Here is a 17,079-nt window from a genome sequence, read left to right on the forward strand (position 1 = left end):
CCATGTGCTCTGTGCAGCCACAGAGAAGAGCAGAGAGGGAAGGGGTCGGGCCCAGGGCTGTGCCCCGGGGCTGAGCCTTGTGGGCAGCCCGAGGATCTCCTGCAGTGCCACAGGAGCTCTTCTGTCCTGCCTTTCTTTGCAGCTGAACCTGCTGGTGAAGGTGGTGCAGCTTCCCAACCCACGTACAGGACAGAGCCTTTGGGAGATGCTGAGGGTAGGTCAAGGCCTTTCCCCCTGGGAGAGCTGCCAGCTCAGAGCCCAAAGCTGGGCCAGGGGGGCATCGCTGCAGGTGCCAGCACAGAACCATGCACGTGTGTGCCCGCGCCCTGCACGATCCCCTCACCGCTCCTGCGTCTCAGTGGTGCCCGTGCAGATCAGCAGAGATGGCAGAAGCTTCTGTGGCTGTTGAGTTACAGGTGTGTCTGCAGGGAGGACTTCTCCAGCTCCTTTGCTGATTCCTACAGAGAAGCCTGGCTCCCATGGCAGGGGTGAGTAGTGTGTCCCTGCTGACCCCACAGGCTGAGCCCTGCTTTTGTGGGATCTGTTCCAAGGAAATAGAAATATTCCTCGTAAGGTCCCCTGAGAATGGAGAACAAACCCAGGAGGAACAGTAAGTCCCTGGAGGCATCCAAACACATGGAGAAGATGCCGAGTGATCTGGAATGATGCCATGGTGGATACATTTCCCTCATGCTTCCCCTGGGAGTCAGCAGCCGGGGTTTTGGCTGCACATCTGGACACGCCGTGCCTGGCACAGTGGGAAGGGATCCATGGCAGCCTCTCTGCCCTGCTGCTGCTTTCACGCCCTGCAGGGCTGCTTCCCAGCCTGGCCTGGCTGCAGCTTCTGCCCAGCCTCTTCAGGAAGGCATTTGGCATCAGCTGACAGGCAGCCCAAACTGCACCACAGGCCATGCCCACCCTGAGAGCCCCTGCGATTTTGCAGTCTCCAGACTGATCACTAATGGCAGGTGTTTTGATGAAAGTGGGCCCTGTCCTACCTAGGATGTATATGTCTTTGACAAGAATTGCCTCTTGAAGATGCCGCCTCTCCAGTGGGGATCAGTCTTACCTGATGAGCTGTTGCTTTTCCTTTCTCCACAAGTGGATGGAGAGGCTGTACAGAAGGCGGCGTTTCCCGAAGGAAGCACTGGCTCCATGCCAGCCTCGGCTGCAGGAAGAGAGGCGATGCCAGGCACAGGCATGGGAGGTAATTGCTGTGCCTCTGGACTTGAGACCTGCTACGGTTTGAGCTGCCCTCCCTGCTGCCTGGCAGTGCGGGCACAGCCCAGACAAGACTGGCACAGCCCAAGGGAATTATCCCAAGCAGGCTCAGGGCACTCGGTACTGAGCAGTCCTGCTGGGGTCCCTGCGTAGGAGGCAGATCCTGAAACCTAGGAGCGACTGCATTCCCATGGTGGGGAATTGACAGAGCAGGACAGGAAGGCTCCAGTGTGTCCTGAGGGGCCTGCTTATGTCCTTTCCATTCGGGGAGGAATTTCAGGGGGAAGAGGAATAGAGGGAGAGAAGAAATTAGGAAGGGAGGGAGAGAGGGGGGAGGGAGGGAGGGAGGGAGGGAGGGAGGGAGGGAGGGAGGGAGGGAGGGAGGGAGGGAGGGAGGGAGGGAGGGAGGGAGGGAGGGAGGGAGGGAGGGAGGGAGGGAGGGAGGGAGGGAGGGAGGGAGGGAGGGAGGGAGGGAGGGAGGGAGGGAGGGAGGGAGGGAGGGAGGGAGGGAGGGAGGGAGGGAGGGATGATTGTGGTAGTGCCTGCTGCATTTTTTCACTAGTGCTTTAGCAAGAGTTTTAGCTCTGGGAGTGGGAGAGCCCAAATGCACCCTGGGCTGCTCCAGCCACCTCACTAGGGATGTTACACAGGGCCTGCAGAGAGGATGGGAATTGGCCAGGAGCCTGCCCAGAGCTCCCGAGGCCCCTGTGCAGCTTTGGCCACGTCCATTCACATCTGGCTCCCACAACCTTACCCAACCCACTTGCAATGCCGTTATCTGAGGCAGAGGGGGCCACAATACACCAGGGAAATGGTTCTGATCTGTGCTCCCTTCTAGATCTGGATGGCAAATTGCACTATTTGGATGCCCTGCTGGATGATGGCTTAAGGCTCTTGAAGAATGCTGGAGGCAAGTTGTCCCTGTGTCTTTCTTAACAATATCCTGACAGCGCTGCAGGTGCCAGCACAGATCCATGCACGTGTGTGCCCTTGCCCTGCGCGATCCCCTCACAGCTCCTGCGGCTCAGTGGTGCCCGTGCAGATCAGCAGAGATGGCAGAAGCTTCTGTGGCTGTTGTGTTACAGGTGTGCCTGCAGGGAAGACTTTCCCAGGTCCTTTGGTGGATGTTGCAGGCAAGCCCAGCTCCCATCGCAGGGGTGAGTAGTGTGTCCCTGCTGACCCCACAGGCTGAGCCCTGCTTTTGTGGGATCTGTTCCTGGGAAATGGAACTCTGTTGCTCTAAGGTCCTCCGAGGCGAAAGAACAAAGCTACAGGTCACAAGAAACCCCATGAGCCACTCAAAATCACGGGACTAATGGTGAAAGAATTACTGCAAACCGAACAAGGTGGGTGCATTTCCCTCATGCTTCCCCTGGGACTCAGCAGTCAGGGCCTTTGGCTGCACATCTGGACACACCGTGCCCAGCACAGCGGGAAGGGATCCATGGCAGCCTCTCTGCCCCACTGCTGCTTTCACGCCCCGCAGGGCTACTTCCCAGCCTGGCCTGGCGGCAGCTTCTGCCCAGTCTCTGCAGGAAGGCATTTGGCGTCAGCTGACAGGGAGCCCAAACTGCACCACGGGCCTGAGATTCCCTGAAATTTCATAGTCTCCAGGATGATCACTAAGGGCGGGTGTTATCATGAAAGTGGACCCTGGCCTACTCAGAAAATTGTGTGGATTCCTGATCCTTAACCATGACTTTCACAAGTACTGGCTGCTGAAGATGCCACCTCCCCAATGGGGAACAGCCCCACCTGATCCAGCCGTCCCTCTTCCTTTCTCCAGAAGTGGATGGAGAGGCTGGGCAGAAGGCGGCGTTTCCCGAAGGAAGCAGTGGCTCCATGACAGACTCTGCTGTAGGACTGGAGGCGATGACAGGCACAGTCACAGGAGGTAATTGCTGTGCCTCTGGGCCTGAGCCCTGCTGAGGCTTGAGCTGCTGTCTCTGCTGCCTGGAAGTGAGGGCACAACCCAGAGGAATTATCCCGAGCACGCTCAGGGCACTCGGGTACTGAGCAGTCCTGCTGGGGTCCCTGTGTGGGAGACACTTCCTGAAACCTGGGAGTGACTGCACGGGGTGCCCATGGTGGGGAAAGGACAGAGGGGCAGAGCAAGGCTCCAGTGTGTCCTGAGAGGGCCTGGCTGGGTCCCCTTGGGCTGTGGGAGCTCTCCCAGCCCAGATGGAGGAAGGGCGGCTGGGAGGACAGGCAGGAGGGAGTTTGCGAGGGATACTTGCAGCACTGCCTGCTGCAGTTCTCCCCAGGGATTCAAGGAGCATTTTCCTTGTGCGACTGAGAGAACTGCCACGGGCCCTGGGCTGCTCCAGCCACCTCTCCAGGGATGTTGTACAGGGTCTGCAAATAAGATAGGGATTGACCATGAGCCTGCCCAGAGCTCCCCAGGCCCCTGAGCAGCTTTGGCCTTGTCCATTCACATCTGGCTCCCATGGCCTTACCTGATCTATATGCAGTGCCCAGTTCCCTGAGGCAGAAGGGGATTCCAGCACATCATGGAAATGGTTCTGATCTTTGCAAACTTCTAGGTTGGGATCAAGACATGGATTATCTGGGAAAGCTGCTGGATTATGGCTTGAGACTCATGGGAAATCCTGGAGGCAAGTGCTCAATGTACCTTTCCTGAGAGAATACACAGTGACCAGGTGGCAAGAGCTCATACATTTGCCCTTTCACTTAAGATCATCTGAAGGTTGATGGAATATGGAAAATTTGCTCTGCTCCCTTCTGGAGCCCTGAGGGATCCCACAGGATCACTGTCAGTGGGAGGAAGGAGCATTTAGCTGTCCATCTTCCTCCCGTGTGAAATGCCCATGTGTCCTTCCATGTGCTCTGTGCAGCCACAGAGAAGAGCAGAGAGGGAAGGGGCCGGGCCCAGGGCTGTGCCCTGGGGCTGAGCCTTGTGGGCAGCCTGAGGATCTCCTGCAGTGCCACAGGAGCTCTTCTGTCCTGCCTTTCTTTGCAGCTGAACTTGCTGGTGAAGGTGGTGCAGCTTCCCAAGCCACGTCCAGGACGGAGCCTCTGGGAGATGGTGAGGGTAGGTCAAGGCCTTTCCCCCTGGGAGAGCTGCTAGCTCAGAGCCCAAAGCGGGGCCAGGGGGGCATCGCTGCAGGTGCCAGCACAGAACCATGCACGTGTGTGCCCTCGCCATGCGCGATCCCCTCCCTGCTCCTGTGGCTCAGGCACGGCAGCGGTTTGGAAACAGGAGAGCCCTGACCCTGCCCTGAAAGCCAAGACATTTTCTTAAACGTATCCCCATGTTTAACGCACATGACATCCTGAAGATGCCAGCACCCAAATCAGGAACTCTTCCATCTAATCCAACTGTCCTTTTTCCTGTCTGAAGTGATGGACCAAACATCTGTGCAGAAGGAGGCACATCCTGGAGGAAGCATATCCTCATGGGTAGCCCCTGCTGCAGGAAGGAAGGCGATGCCAGACACGGGCACAGGCACAGCAGGTAATTGCTATGCCGGGCTCAGCCCTGACCGGGGCTGTGTGGCAGCAGCTCTTCCCCCAGGGCCTGCCCTTGCCCATCCCGGCAGCAGCCAAAGCTGGAGGCGCCTTGGCTTCCAGGCCTCTGGAGCTGGTTCAGAGCCCCGGGGAAACGGGACTGGTGCAGCAACGTCCCTGGCGCTGCAGCTGCTGCGGAGCTGGCCCTGAGTGCCCAGAGGCCCAAGGCACAGGAGCAGCCCCGAGCGGGAGCCCTGCCGCCAGCCCAGGGCCAGAGCCAGCCCTGGCTCCCGACTGGGCAGGGGCTGCGCTGGGTCCTGACAGGGCCTGAGCCTGTCCCCTGGGGCTGGGGGAGCTGTCACGGGGCAGGGAGGGCCAGGGCTGGCAGTGGCTGCTCAGGGATGGCTTTGGCCCGTGTCCCTGGCAGCAGCCACTGCCCAAGCAGCTGCGCTGCCCCCGGGCTCTCCTCCCGGCCTGCTGGGCTTTGTTGGCTGGCACAGCCTGTGCCAAGGGCCGGCAAGGTGCCTGCAGGCCCCAGCTCTGGGGGAAACAGAGGACGTCCTGCCCTTATTCACCATGCTGCCAGCTCAGCAGTGCAGCACAGCACGGGCTCACGCTCCCCATTGCTCCCACAGATGCAGCCAGCACCACAACACGTGTTTGCGATGCCCAGAAAGGCCTCAGAAGTGTCTTCCATATGGGAACAGGCTGCTGGGCAGGGTTAATGGCAGGCCTGCTTCTGTTGGACCTTGTTCTCATATTGTGCTGTGTCAGAATCTGGTGTAACTGGAAGAAGAAATGGTGAGTGGTCATCTTTCCCTGAAAGAGTTTCTTTTGAAAGTCTAATGTAGACAGGAACCATTCCCACTGAGGCTGCAGTGGAGTTGTGGCCAGTCCATGGTTCTCCAAACAACTCTGCTGAGGGTTGTGCTGCTGCCCAGTGCTTCCATTGGCCTCTCAATTGCTGGGCCTTGTCCTGGGGGCCCCGCTGGAGCTGCAGCCAGTGCTGGCTCCCACTGAGGCTGCCTGGCCAAGAGCAGCCCCAGGGGCACGGGGCAGAGGCAGAGGGAGGTGGGGAGGAGAAAGAGCAGGGCCAAGATTGCCCTTGAAAGGCAGACGCGCTCTGGGGCCCGCTCCTGGCCAGGTACCCTGCCCAGAGCCGTGCCCTGCTGGCCGGGGCCTTGAGGGGCAGCTGTCCAGCTGGGCCCAGCTGTGCCAGCAGCTCCAGCCGTGCTGGGGAGCCTTGCCAGCTCTGGGCCCTGCTGTGCACGAGAGTCCCTGTGTGCCACTGGCAGCTGGGACCTCAGCCACCTCCTCTCTCCACAGGAGCACCTCTGGAACTTCACAAGACCAGCCAAAGGCCTCAGTGCGGGAGAACTGGGCCTGTCATCATGCATCTCCGTGCCAGTGTCCATTGTCCCTTCCAGAGGTGTATTACCAGCTTATTGCTGGAAATATGCTGTAGCCAGTACCTAGAACAGAACCGTCTCTCCCTGAAGGGCCTGGCGTCGCTCTCCATCCAGGACAGGAGGTGCAGCCCTCTAGCCAGGGAATGGATTGTTCCAGAAGTTATATTTACTTGTAAAAATTTTAAATGTTTATTAAAAACCTTATTAGAAATATAACAGGACACTGAATAAGGAAAATGTTACGTCGTCGGGAGTAGAGGTTTTTTCCCACCACATTCTCATCCACACAATGGAGGTTTCACCTTTTAACTCTTTTGCCCTTCTTAAAGTTCTGTCCATCGACTCCTTCTTTGATGCCCAGTGGTGGAGTTTACTTCCTTACATCTCACTTGGAGGTCAGGTGCTGCTGTCGTAGCAATTTGACCCTCTTATATGTCCCAAACTTAGGTAACGCCAAGATAACACATCAGGGGGTAAAACTTATCTATAAATATATAAAACTTCTCTTAACATATATACATGACATTTTTCCTTTAATTGTGAGAGTCAACTGTCGCATTATTCATCTATCACAGGCTTGAGTCCAGCTTCAGCTCAGGTGTCGGTGTGCTACCACCCGCACTGGCGGAGCTGCTCGTCTGGGCACAGCCAGGCATGGGCAGGCAGCAGCTGGGCATGGGGCTCATTCGACCAACAGCACTCTCATGTTATCTTTGTCTTTTCTTTTGAAACATTTAGATATGTTTTTCCTTTGTAGCATTGAGAAATGTTTTTCATAGAATACGGACACCAGATATTTGTTCCCCTTTCCTCCAACAGTTCTGTAATTGATAAAGTAGCTTTACAGTCAGGGAAACCTAGAATCTTCTGACACATTGGCAATAAAAGTAAAATTGCTTTTAATTCTTAATGTTTAGTCTTACTCAGCCTGAAAAGACTGGCATAGCTCAGGGGAATTATCCCAAGCAGGCTCAGGGCACTCAGGTTCTGAGCAGTCCTGCTGGGGTCCCTCTGTGGGAGACACATCCCGAAACCTGGGAGTGTCTGCACGAGGTGCCCATGGTGGGGAAAGGACAGAGGGGAGGAGCAAGGCTTCAGTGTGTCCTTAGTGGGCCTGAGCCTGTCCCCTGGGGCTGGGGGAGCTGTCTCGGGGCAGGGAGGGCCAGGGCTGGCAGTGGCTGCTCAGGGATGGCTTTGGCCCGTGTCCCTGGCAGCAGCCACTGCCCAAGCAGCTGCGCTGCCCCTGGGCTCTCCTCCCGGCCTGCTGGGCTTTGTTGGCTGGCACAGCCTGTGCCAAGGGCCGGCAAGGTGCCTGCAGGCCCCAGCTCTGGGGGAAACAGAGAACGTCCTGCCCATATCCAGCGTGCTGCCAGCTCAGCAGTACAGCACAGCACGGGCTCACGCTCCCCATCGCTCCCACAGATGCAGCCGGCACCACAACACATGTTCGTGATGCCCAGAAAGGCCTCAGAAGTGTCTTCTATATGGGAACAGGCTGCTGGGCAAGGTTAATGGCAGGCCTGCTATTTTTGGACCTTATTCTCATGTTGTGCTGTGTCAAAATCTGGTGTAACTGGAAGAAGAAATGGGGAGTGGTCATCTTTCCCTGAAAGAGTTTCTTTTGAAAGTCTAATGTAGACAGGAAGCATTCCCACTGAGGCTGCAGTGGAGCTGTGGCCAGTTCATGGTTCTCCAAACAACTCTGCTGAGGGTTGTGCTGCTGCCCAGTGCTTCCATTGGCCTCTCAATTGCTGGGCCTTGTCCTGGGGGCCCCGCTGGAGCTGCAGCCAGTGCTGGCTCCCACTGAGGCTGCCTGGCCAAGAGCAGCCCCAGGGGCACGGGGCAGAGGCAGAGGGAGGTGGGGAGGAGAAAGAGCAGGGCCGAGGTTGCCCTTGAAAGGCAGAGGCGCTCTGGGGCCCGCTCCTGGCCAGGGACCCTGCCCAGAGCCGTGCCCTGCTGGCCGGGGCCTTGAGGGGCAGCTGTCCAGCTGGGCCCAGCTGTGCCAGCAGCTCCAGCCGTGCTGGGGAGCCTTGCCAGCTCTGGGCCCTGCTGTGCACGAGAGTCCCTGTGTGCCACTGGCAGCTGGGGCCTCAGCCACCTCCTCTCTCCACAGGAGCACCTCTGGAAATTCACAAGACCGGCCAATGGCCTCAGTCATGGAGAACTGGGCCTGTCATCTTCAATCTCTGTGCCAGTGTCCGTTGTCCCTGCCATGGCTGCATGACCAGCTTATTTCTGGGCATGTGCTGCTGCCACCACCACCCAGAACAGGAGCCTCTGTCCCTGAACGTGCTGGCCCTGGTGTCCAGCCGGGACTGAAGGTGGGCCCCTCCTGCCAGAGAAGGTCTTGATCAGCATCTTTCACCTCTGCTCTCTATGTGGTGGCACCAGCCCTGCCTGTGCTGATTTTCTGGGCACAGCCAGATTTGTGCTGGCAACAGCCGGGCATGGGTCTCCTGAGACTAGGAGCTACTATAGTTATTTTTAATTTTGCAAGATTTAGGAACATTTTTCATAAACTATTCCCCTAATAGTTCTTCCCCTTTTCCACAATAGTTCTATATTTTTCAACGTAGTTTTAGAATTTGGAAACACATAGAACATTTTCGCACTTCTAGAATTAAAAAACTATTACATTTAATTGGTAATCTTTATTCCTGGAAGAACTAAGTTCACTGAAGAAACATAGTCTACTGCAGAGGCTCATTGCCCAGGGCAGATTTGTATCTTCTCACAAGTAACCAAGAACCTTTTTTCTCATATTTTCTGGGATTTCTGAGAAGCTCGCCTCTTGGTCTTCAGAGGCAAGCTTTGAGCACAGTAGGAATCTCTTCAAGTCACCATCTTTGTTTGCTTCTGCCAAGAACTGCCTCAGTTCCAGAGCAGAGGCTTCTCTCAGCTTCCTGCCGCCCCGCTCCCCCCAAGCCTGTCCTGAGCCCTCTCCTGCAGCTGCTGCACTGCCATGGAGCTGCTGTAAAACACAACAGCTCTGCCACAGCCGCTCAGCTGGATTGGAAAAGCTTTCTGGCCATGCTTACATTAGGCTGGTGGCTTCTCGAAACACAAGCTGAGCTTCTGAATGCTGTGTTTCACCTGGCACAGGAACTGATGCTGCCTTTCTCATGGAGCCTAAACTCCCATGGGTTTTCAACGCTTTCTGGGCAGCATACGGCCTGGAAAACCATTTAATGCAGCCCTTTAGTACTGAAAATTACCCAGTCTGTGTATCAAAGGAACTTGTTTAAATGCTGGAGCCCACCAGAGCATCCTTCCAGGCCCTAATTTACTCCCCCGCACCTCCCCCTCCATGACTGACAAACAGCACCTTTGACAGTTCTTTCCTCCAGAAGCTGAATGGCACCATTTTATTTGGGGGAGGAAAAAAAAGGAAATGTTCTGGGATACAATCATCATCATCATCATCATCATCACAATGAGCCACAAATTAGTTAAATTACATCAACATCTCAGACTGTGGACTTATTTCTCAGAGTGCAGCACTGGCTGTACTACCCCTTGAAACTGCAGATGTGCTACAGTCTTTAAAATCAGGTGGATGCAGACGAGATTTGGAGCCAAGCACAGCTCTGGGAGAGCTTTAGGGATTGGGCCTCCACGGGCACCGCTGTGTGCCTGGAGTAACCTGCCCCAAGCCATCTGCCACCTGAAGAGCCAAGTGGGGCACGGAAAAGCACAGGCTGCAGAGGGGCTGGGAGTGCAGGGAGCCCATCCTGGTCAGGACTAACACGCTCATCCCACCTTCGCACTGGGTTTGGATGGAGACCAGAACTAATAGCTGGCAAAAGGAAAAGAGGGTACAAAGGTCCCTGGAGTCCCCTGCCCCAGTACCTCAGCCAGTGGGGAAAGGAAGAGGCCAACATGTGGCCGGGGGTTTAAAAGGAGGCTGTGCTCCCCACGAGCTGAGAGAGACAACCCCACAAGGGGATGTCCCAATGGACTCTCTCCCTATGTTCAAACAAAGCTGCAGGACTTCTCTGGCTCCTTTATGGACACTGGCTTTTCACAGCGTGATTTTTATGCACACCTGTTTCCTTGTATCAGACTATCAGCAGCCTGCAGTGACTCACTGCCACTCTGGTCTGCAGGGGAAATGGAACTAATTTCCATTGGGGCCCTCCCAGAGGGAAGAACAAACCCAGAGGAGACAAGCAACCCCTGCAGGCATCCAAACTTCTGCACCAGAGGCTGAGTGAGCTGCAGAGGGGGCCTAGTGGGTGCATTTCCCTCAGCCTTCTCCCGAGACTCAGCAGCTGGGCACCTGCGCTGCACATGGGTGTTGGATAATATGCCAAGTTTAATTTTTGTTTCATGTCTCCAGTCAGGCTTGGTTTGCCTTTGCCTTGGGGAAAGGAATTCTCATGGCTTTTTTAAGGGATCTTGCACCACTCTCAAGGGAAATGAGCTTAACATCTCAATGAACTGGGAATAACCCAAAAGGTCCACAAAAAGATAATGACCATCAGCAAACATCAAGGAACATCTTCCCCAGACACTGCCCCCTGGCATAGTTGGAGACACCTGGTCTGCAAGAGGCTGGGACGAAAATCAAGGAGGGTGGACTTTTTATTAACATCAGAGGCCAAGAAATCTGGGTCCAGGAGGAAAACAAATACTAAAAACTATGTGACTTGAGACTAACAAATATTAAATGAATGGAAAATTGCATCTAGTTGAATATTAGGAAGTCTGAAGCTTAATTATGGAGCTCTGTGTACTGTGATGTGGTTTTTCTTTTATTAATTTGATTTGTAATTTTGAAGTTTCCTTATGCTGTTCCTTTTGTCCCTGCCCTTTTCCCAGAACTTTCCGCACTTTTCTTTTATTAGATGCCAGTTTCTCCCAGAGGCTGCCTCCCCTCGAGAATTTTCAGTTTTGTATTTCTTCAAACTTTATTTGTTCACTGAAACTCTTTTGCTCCCTTGAAGTTCTTTATTGGTTTCTACATTGTATTTCCCGCCTTGTTTTTACTCCCAATTTTCCTGATTTGTTAAAGGTTGTATCCTCCCGCTGGGACCTGCCCCTGTCTATAAGTTACTGTTTGCCCTCAGTTCAGGGTCCTGGGATGATGAAGAGGGGAAGTTTTACCATCAAATAAAGTTACCCCGGGACCCATCTTGCTGTTCCTTTGTTTCATGCTGTGCCATCACTGGCAGCTGGGATTTAGTGGAGCTCGGGGGAGGGGGATTGTTGCCCCTCTGTCACCATCCAGCTGGGCCAAGCAACAGTGATGTGTAGTTATGTTATTTTAGTTTAGATGTCCTCTGTTCTCCCCATAGTTCCCCTTTCCCCCCATGTATTGTTACCATCAGGCAGCCGGGGTTGTCAAGGTCATGTAGAAGGCGGCGTGCACGTGTCCCTTACCTGGGGCAGTTGGGAATGGAGAAGCTTGTTGCCAAGGGGGTGCAGCATGGCAACACCTGATCTCCCATCAAGTTACAAGAAAGCAATTTCCACCGATAAATGGCAAAGAACTGACTGACAGACTTTGGCAGGGCCCAGGGCTGTCGGAAGCAACTCTCAGGGGTAGAAAAGTCTGAGTACCAATCTTGAAAATTAATCAGACACGTGGTCTCCATGAGGGCAGTTCCCAGCACTGCAAATTTTTTCTTATGTTGTCCTTTGCTGTATTTTTGTTAAGGTTTAATAAACCTTTTTTAAATTTTCAAAGTGAGCAGTTGTTTCTCACTGATAGAACTACTGTCAATATGCTTTTGCTTTGTGTGATTGGTCAAAAAACTTTTAAAGTAAGTTGTAACATTAAGTTCTTGGTCTGCTGCCAGGGATGTGAGCTGCTGGCATCTTCCCATTGTCATAACCATGTAATGGGACTGATGCTGGAAAAGAAACAGCTCGAGACGCGTTCCCCAGCAGTCCCATCCTGTTCGTGATTTGTACGTAGACCCCCCCGGCCGGCAATAAATGGTGCTCCTCAGTGAGGAGGATTTGTAGACTAGAGGAATATAAAAAATAAAAAATAAGACCGTGGACAGTGCAATTGCCAGAGGCCCAGGCTGTTAAAAGGAGGAATGGATCATGCCCTTTGTTGTCTGTCGCTGGTATGCTTGTAAGTAACAAGTAGCAACTTTAGGGGCTCCTGGGCAACGAGATGGGAAACCATCTATCTAAAACAGGAGGGGATGTCTTTTACTGGCTTCAGACAATTTTACAGGAAAAAGGACATTCAGACAGCTCAAAACATGAACGAAAAGACTTATTAATCTGGGTAAAAGCGAATACTCAAAATATAGACTTGAAGTCTGATTTTACCTTTGATTTCTGGGACCGGATAAACTGGAAAATTTACAATCTAGTCTCTCTCAAAAGGAAGAGACTTTAATCAAACCTGTTTCCAGAGCTTTATCATAGAGCTTTAAACAGAATGATCGTAACAGAGACTTTCTCAAACACCAAAACAGAACACCTAGTTCTAAGATGTTAATTCCGAGTGGTGCTAGGTCTTTGTCCATCTCTGGGAGGATCTCGGGTTTTGTTTGTAGCTTTTTCCCTTCTCCTGGCATGTCTGGGGTTTCCCCAGGCAGTGTGGACAGCATCCCAATCCCCGCAAAGGGGGAATCAGATCAGCTTCCAGCTTCGGTCGTGTCCTCTGTTTCTTCCAGGATTCCCTGTGCCTCTGATGCTGTGACCAGGCATCCTCCATTTCTCTGCAAAATCATCCACCCCTGGATTTCCTGGGAAAGCATTCAGGATTTTCGTTGTGCTCCGAGAATTTGGGGGTTAAGGAGTCGTGTTCTGGGGAGATTGGGAGTCAAACGGGTGTGAGAGATGAGAGTTTGGGGAAGGTTTGCAAAACGAGGGCTGCTGTTTCTGCGCCCTGTTCCTCTTCCAAACAAGTTGTGGTTGGATCTTGTTCTGAAGTTGTTCAGCGGGGTCTGCCAAGGGGGGCTCCAGATCCACTTTGCCTGGCCAAGGGGCTGTGGGAATCACCCCTGCCATGGTTTCTTCCCGGGAAGTCATTCCCTCAGATTGGGCTCAGGCGGGCAGATTGTTTTGCAGTTCTGAGAATTCTTTTCATAGAGATTCCTCCACCAAGCCTCTTCCAGGGTTTTTGCCACTTTTAGCACCCCAGACTCTGGTTACAGCTGCTGGACAGGCTTTAGATTTAGCTCTGCCTGCAGGGAAGCAGGCAGGGGGACAAACAGAAGCAGTGGGAGGCAGCCAGGAGTCGAGCAGAGCTGGGATGGCTCTGCCCAGAGAGATTGTCAAAAATGCGTATTTTATGATTGGCTTTTCGTAAATATTAAAATGAATCTTTTATGTGTTATGCTACAACGTTATGCTGTATTAATTTTCTTAAGTCGTGTGTTAAATATAGTTGGAGGTTTTATCATAATAGAAAGTTAAAATAGAAAGTATGCTATGTATGACATTTTTTTAAAGAAAGGACTTGCACCAGCTAGCAGCCACAGGACACCTACAACTTTCCGAGAAAGAGAATTTATTGTTCCCTTATCAGCAGTAAACTAACTTCTTCCTGTCTCACTCAGACATGAAGCTGGCATTAGCATTAAGACAAAGAAGTTGACGATGAACAGACAGAATCCTGTGTTTGAATAGAATTTATGCATCATGTAAGAGATGTATGAATATGCAATAGGCTGTTGTTTTTAAGGGTTGATCCTCTGTTAACAGGTGTCCTTTTTCGGGCTTGTGTTGCCCAGAAAAAGGTACACGAAAGTCTGTAACTCTTTGTTTTTATTGTCTCATATTATCTGAATCCAAATTGTCCAAATTTTTATTACTCTAATTATATTACTATTGTTATAATCATTTTATTATGATTAAACTTTTAAAAATTTTAAAAACAAGTGGTTGGCGTTTTTCACAGCAATTATTAAAATGAATGCTATATGTGTTATGTTAGAAAGTTATGTTGTATTAATCCTTTTAAGTAGTGTGGTAAATAAAGTTTTTCATCTACAGCATAATATTAAAATAGACCCTATATGATGTAAGATATGTTTTGTAACTAGCTCAAGGAATCTGTGAGAGAATGAAGAAATTCTGCGCATAGATATAACAGCTCCAAGACACCAAAATTCCACGAGAAGAATTATTAACTTCTTATCGGGAAGAACCAGACTTCTTCCAGACTCGAAAGAGGCAGAGGAATTGATTTACAAAATGAGGGGGGAGCAGAAGTTAAGCAGAAGACACCTTTTGTTTGAAAAGAATTTTTGAATCATGTATGAGATATATGAATATACAACAGGCTATTGCTTTTAAGGGTTAATCCTTTGTTAGCAAGCCATGCTTTTGGGGCCTTGGTGCCCAAGAAGCATCTGGACAATCAGAGTTAGGACAATAAAGGAGAATAAAAAGAAAAAAATTGCTTTTTATTCTCCTTTATTGTCCTAACTCTGATTGTCCAAATTAATATTGCTCTAATTTTTATTACTCATTTTAAAACTATTTTATTTATTATTAAACTTTTAAAATTTTAGAACAAGTGACTGGCATTTTTCGCAAGTGGTTATGTAATTTATTATATCAGCAAGTGTGTAACCAAGAAAGCCCTAATGCAGAAGAAGTAGAGTTAGTTACTTGCTGGGTCAAATTCTTAGAAGGAGATTCAAAGGTATACAAAGTAAAAAAAAGATAAAGAGCAGAAATCTGAGGGAAAGGATAAAGAAAACAAGAGAGTTATTCAAAAGAGGTGGGATCCCCTTGATTATGTAGCCCCACCAACTCTTCTTCCCAACTATCAAGCCACCCCCCCCTGCTTAACACCCAGCCTCCTGCTTCTCAAAACCAACCTTTACCCCCTCCAGTGATCCCCACCTCTCCTCTGTATCCTCAGGGAATCTCCATGTTATTTTTACCCCCTCCAACAACTCCACTCCCCCATATATATCCACCCCTTGATGCTTTTCCTCTGCTGCCCCCTACACCCACTAACCTGCAGCATGCTCAACCTCTAAGTCAGAATACAACACTTTTCCCTGAGAAAAAGCCTCTGCATATATCCTCCAACCTAACAACTGCACCTTTCCGAAAATGATAACAAAGAATTAGAGAGCCAGTCGAATAACCCTTCAGATGCTGGCCCTTACTGTAATACCAGATCAAAAAGGGGTGTAAGGCCAGAGGTAAATCTGGACAGGCTGTTTCCCCTGAGGGAAGTCCCTCTAGGAGGGGGCGTAGGAGGAATAGGTTTGTAAATGCACCCCTGACAGCCTCTGAAGAAAGAACCTTGAAAAAGGAACTGGGTAACCTGGTAGAAGATCCCATTGGGACAGCACAGCAATGAGATCAGTTCCTGGGTCCCAATATATATACCTGGGGGGAGCTGCATTCTGTTATGAACATCCTCTTCTCCCCAGAGGAGATATGCCTCATTAGGCCAGCAGGGTTAAGATCTGGGAGAAGGAAAACTGCACCAGACCCCCAGGTGAGCAAAAACTGCCTGTAGTGGACCCAAATTGGAATCCCATCCAGGAAGAGGGCCAGGGAAACATGCAAGACTACAGGAACCTAATTGTAAGAGGCATAAAAGAATCTGTACCCAAAGGCAGCAATTAGCATTTGATGGGAGTCAAGAAAAGGATGAGTCCCCAGGGGCATGGCTAAATCGATTAAAACAAAATTTTCAGTTACATTCCAGCATCGATCCTGATGGACCAGAGGGCCAAGTATTATTAAAAGTATGGTTTGTTACCAAAGGTTGGCCTGACATCAGGCAGAAATTAGAAAAATTAAAAGACTGGAAAAATTGGAAGACTGGCAAGAAAGGGGAATTAAGGATCTGGGAAACTCTGAAAATTTATTTAAGGAGACATGAGGAGAACAGAACAAAAGCAAAAATTATGGTGGCAGTAACAAGAGGAAGCCTAGAAGTGGGAAGAGGGGAGCCAAAAGGGGGAGCAGAAAATAAAGTGAAGCTGGGTAAATGGAAAAAAACACCATTAGATTATGTGTATTGCTGTTACTGTGGCTAAAGAAAGCATGTTAAGCAGTCCTGTAAAAAAATTACAAATGGATGAAGCAATTGAGAAAGAACAGGACACCCTAGTATTGTAAACAAAGGGCCCCAATGAAGGCAGGGATGACGTGGAGGACTCCATGTTCTCCAAAAGCAAATTTATTACTTTATAATACTATATTATATTAAAGAATACTATACTGTACTATACTAAAGAATACGGAAAAGATACTTACTCAATGCTAAAAAGATAATAATGAAAACTCGTGACTCTTTCCAGAGTCCCAACACAGCTTGGCACTTATTGGCCAATGAGTCAAAACAACTCACACCAGAGTCCAAAGCGGCAATCACCCTTGGGTAAACAATGTCCAAACACATTCCAGACGAGCACAACACAGGAGCAGCAAAGGAGATAAGAATTGTTTTCCTTTTCTCTGAGGCCTCTCTCACTACCTTTCAGCTTCCCAGGAGAAAAACCCTGGGCAAAGGGATTTTTCAGAGAATGTGAATGTCACATCCTAGAGAAGATTCTGAGAGGAGATGATGATTAGAGGTGTCAGGGGTCGACGCTGTGGGGGATGAGATTGGACACTAGATAGAGTCCCTGATAAACTTAGAAATTGGTCCCCAGAGTGAAGAATATGAGTTTTTAATGGACACAGGTGCTGATCGATCCTGTGTGACAAAGCTTCCCAGAGGGGCTCAGCTAAGCAAAAAGATCTGCCAAATGTGGGGAGCAAAAGGGGAACCGTTCGGAGCCCAGGTTACAGAGAGCATAATTATACAAGGCAATTCAAAGGAATGTAGGGATGATTTCCTTTATATCCCAAAAATAACTTGTAACTTACTGGGGCGAGGCTTGCAAGTAAAGATGGGAATTGCAGTAGTGCCAAAGGAGGGGAGGATTTGGTACCCCAAATAATGTTAACTGGACAGGATTTGGGAGAAATTAACCCAGTAGTCTGGGCGGAAGGAGGAGGACCAGGGTTGTTAAATATCCCACCAATTAAGACAGAA

General features: G+C 50.8%; 2 protein-coding genes across 2 annotated transcripts in view; both read left to right on the plus strand.

Annotated features, from left to right (window-relative positions):
- The window catches only part of LOC135299814 (zinc finger protein 271-like), a 593,489-nt gene that overhangs the window by 325,012 nt on the left and 251,398 nt on the right, over window positions 1-17,079 (plus strand). The window lies entirely within an intron of this gene.
- Window positions 2,311-6,513, plus strand: LOC135299792 (uncharacterized). Its single transcript, XM_064419214.1, has 9 exons — window positions 2,311-2,378; window positions 2,466-2,567; window positions 3,008-3,115; window positions 3,765-3,836; window positions 4,202-4,273; window positions 4,583-4,696; window positions 5,325-5,490; window positions 5,985-6,055; window positions 6,428-6,513. Exons 2-9 carry the CDS (start codon window positions 2,537-2,539, stop codon window positions 6,511-6,513), a joined length of 720 nt encoding a protein of 239 aa, XP_064275284.1. The 5' UTR covers window positions 2,311-2,378; window positions 2,466-2,536.

This window comes from Passer domesticus, chromosome 4 (assembly GCF_036417665.1).
Source record: "Passer domesticus isolate bPasDom1 chromosome 4, bPasDom1.hap1, whole genome shotgun sequence".
NCBI lineage: Eukaryota > Metazoa > Chordata > Aves > Passeriformes > Passeridae > Passer > Passer domesticus.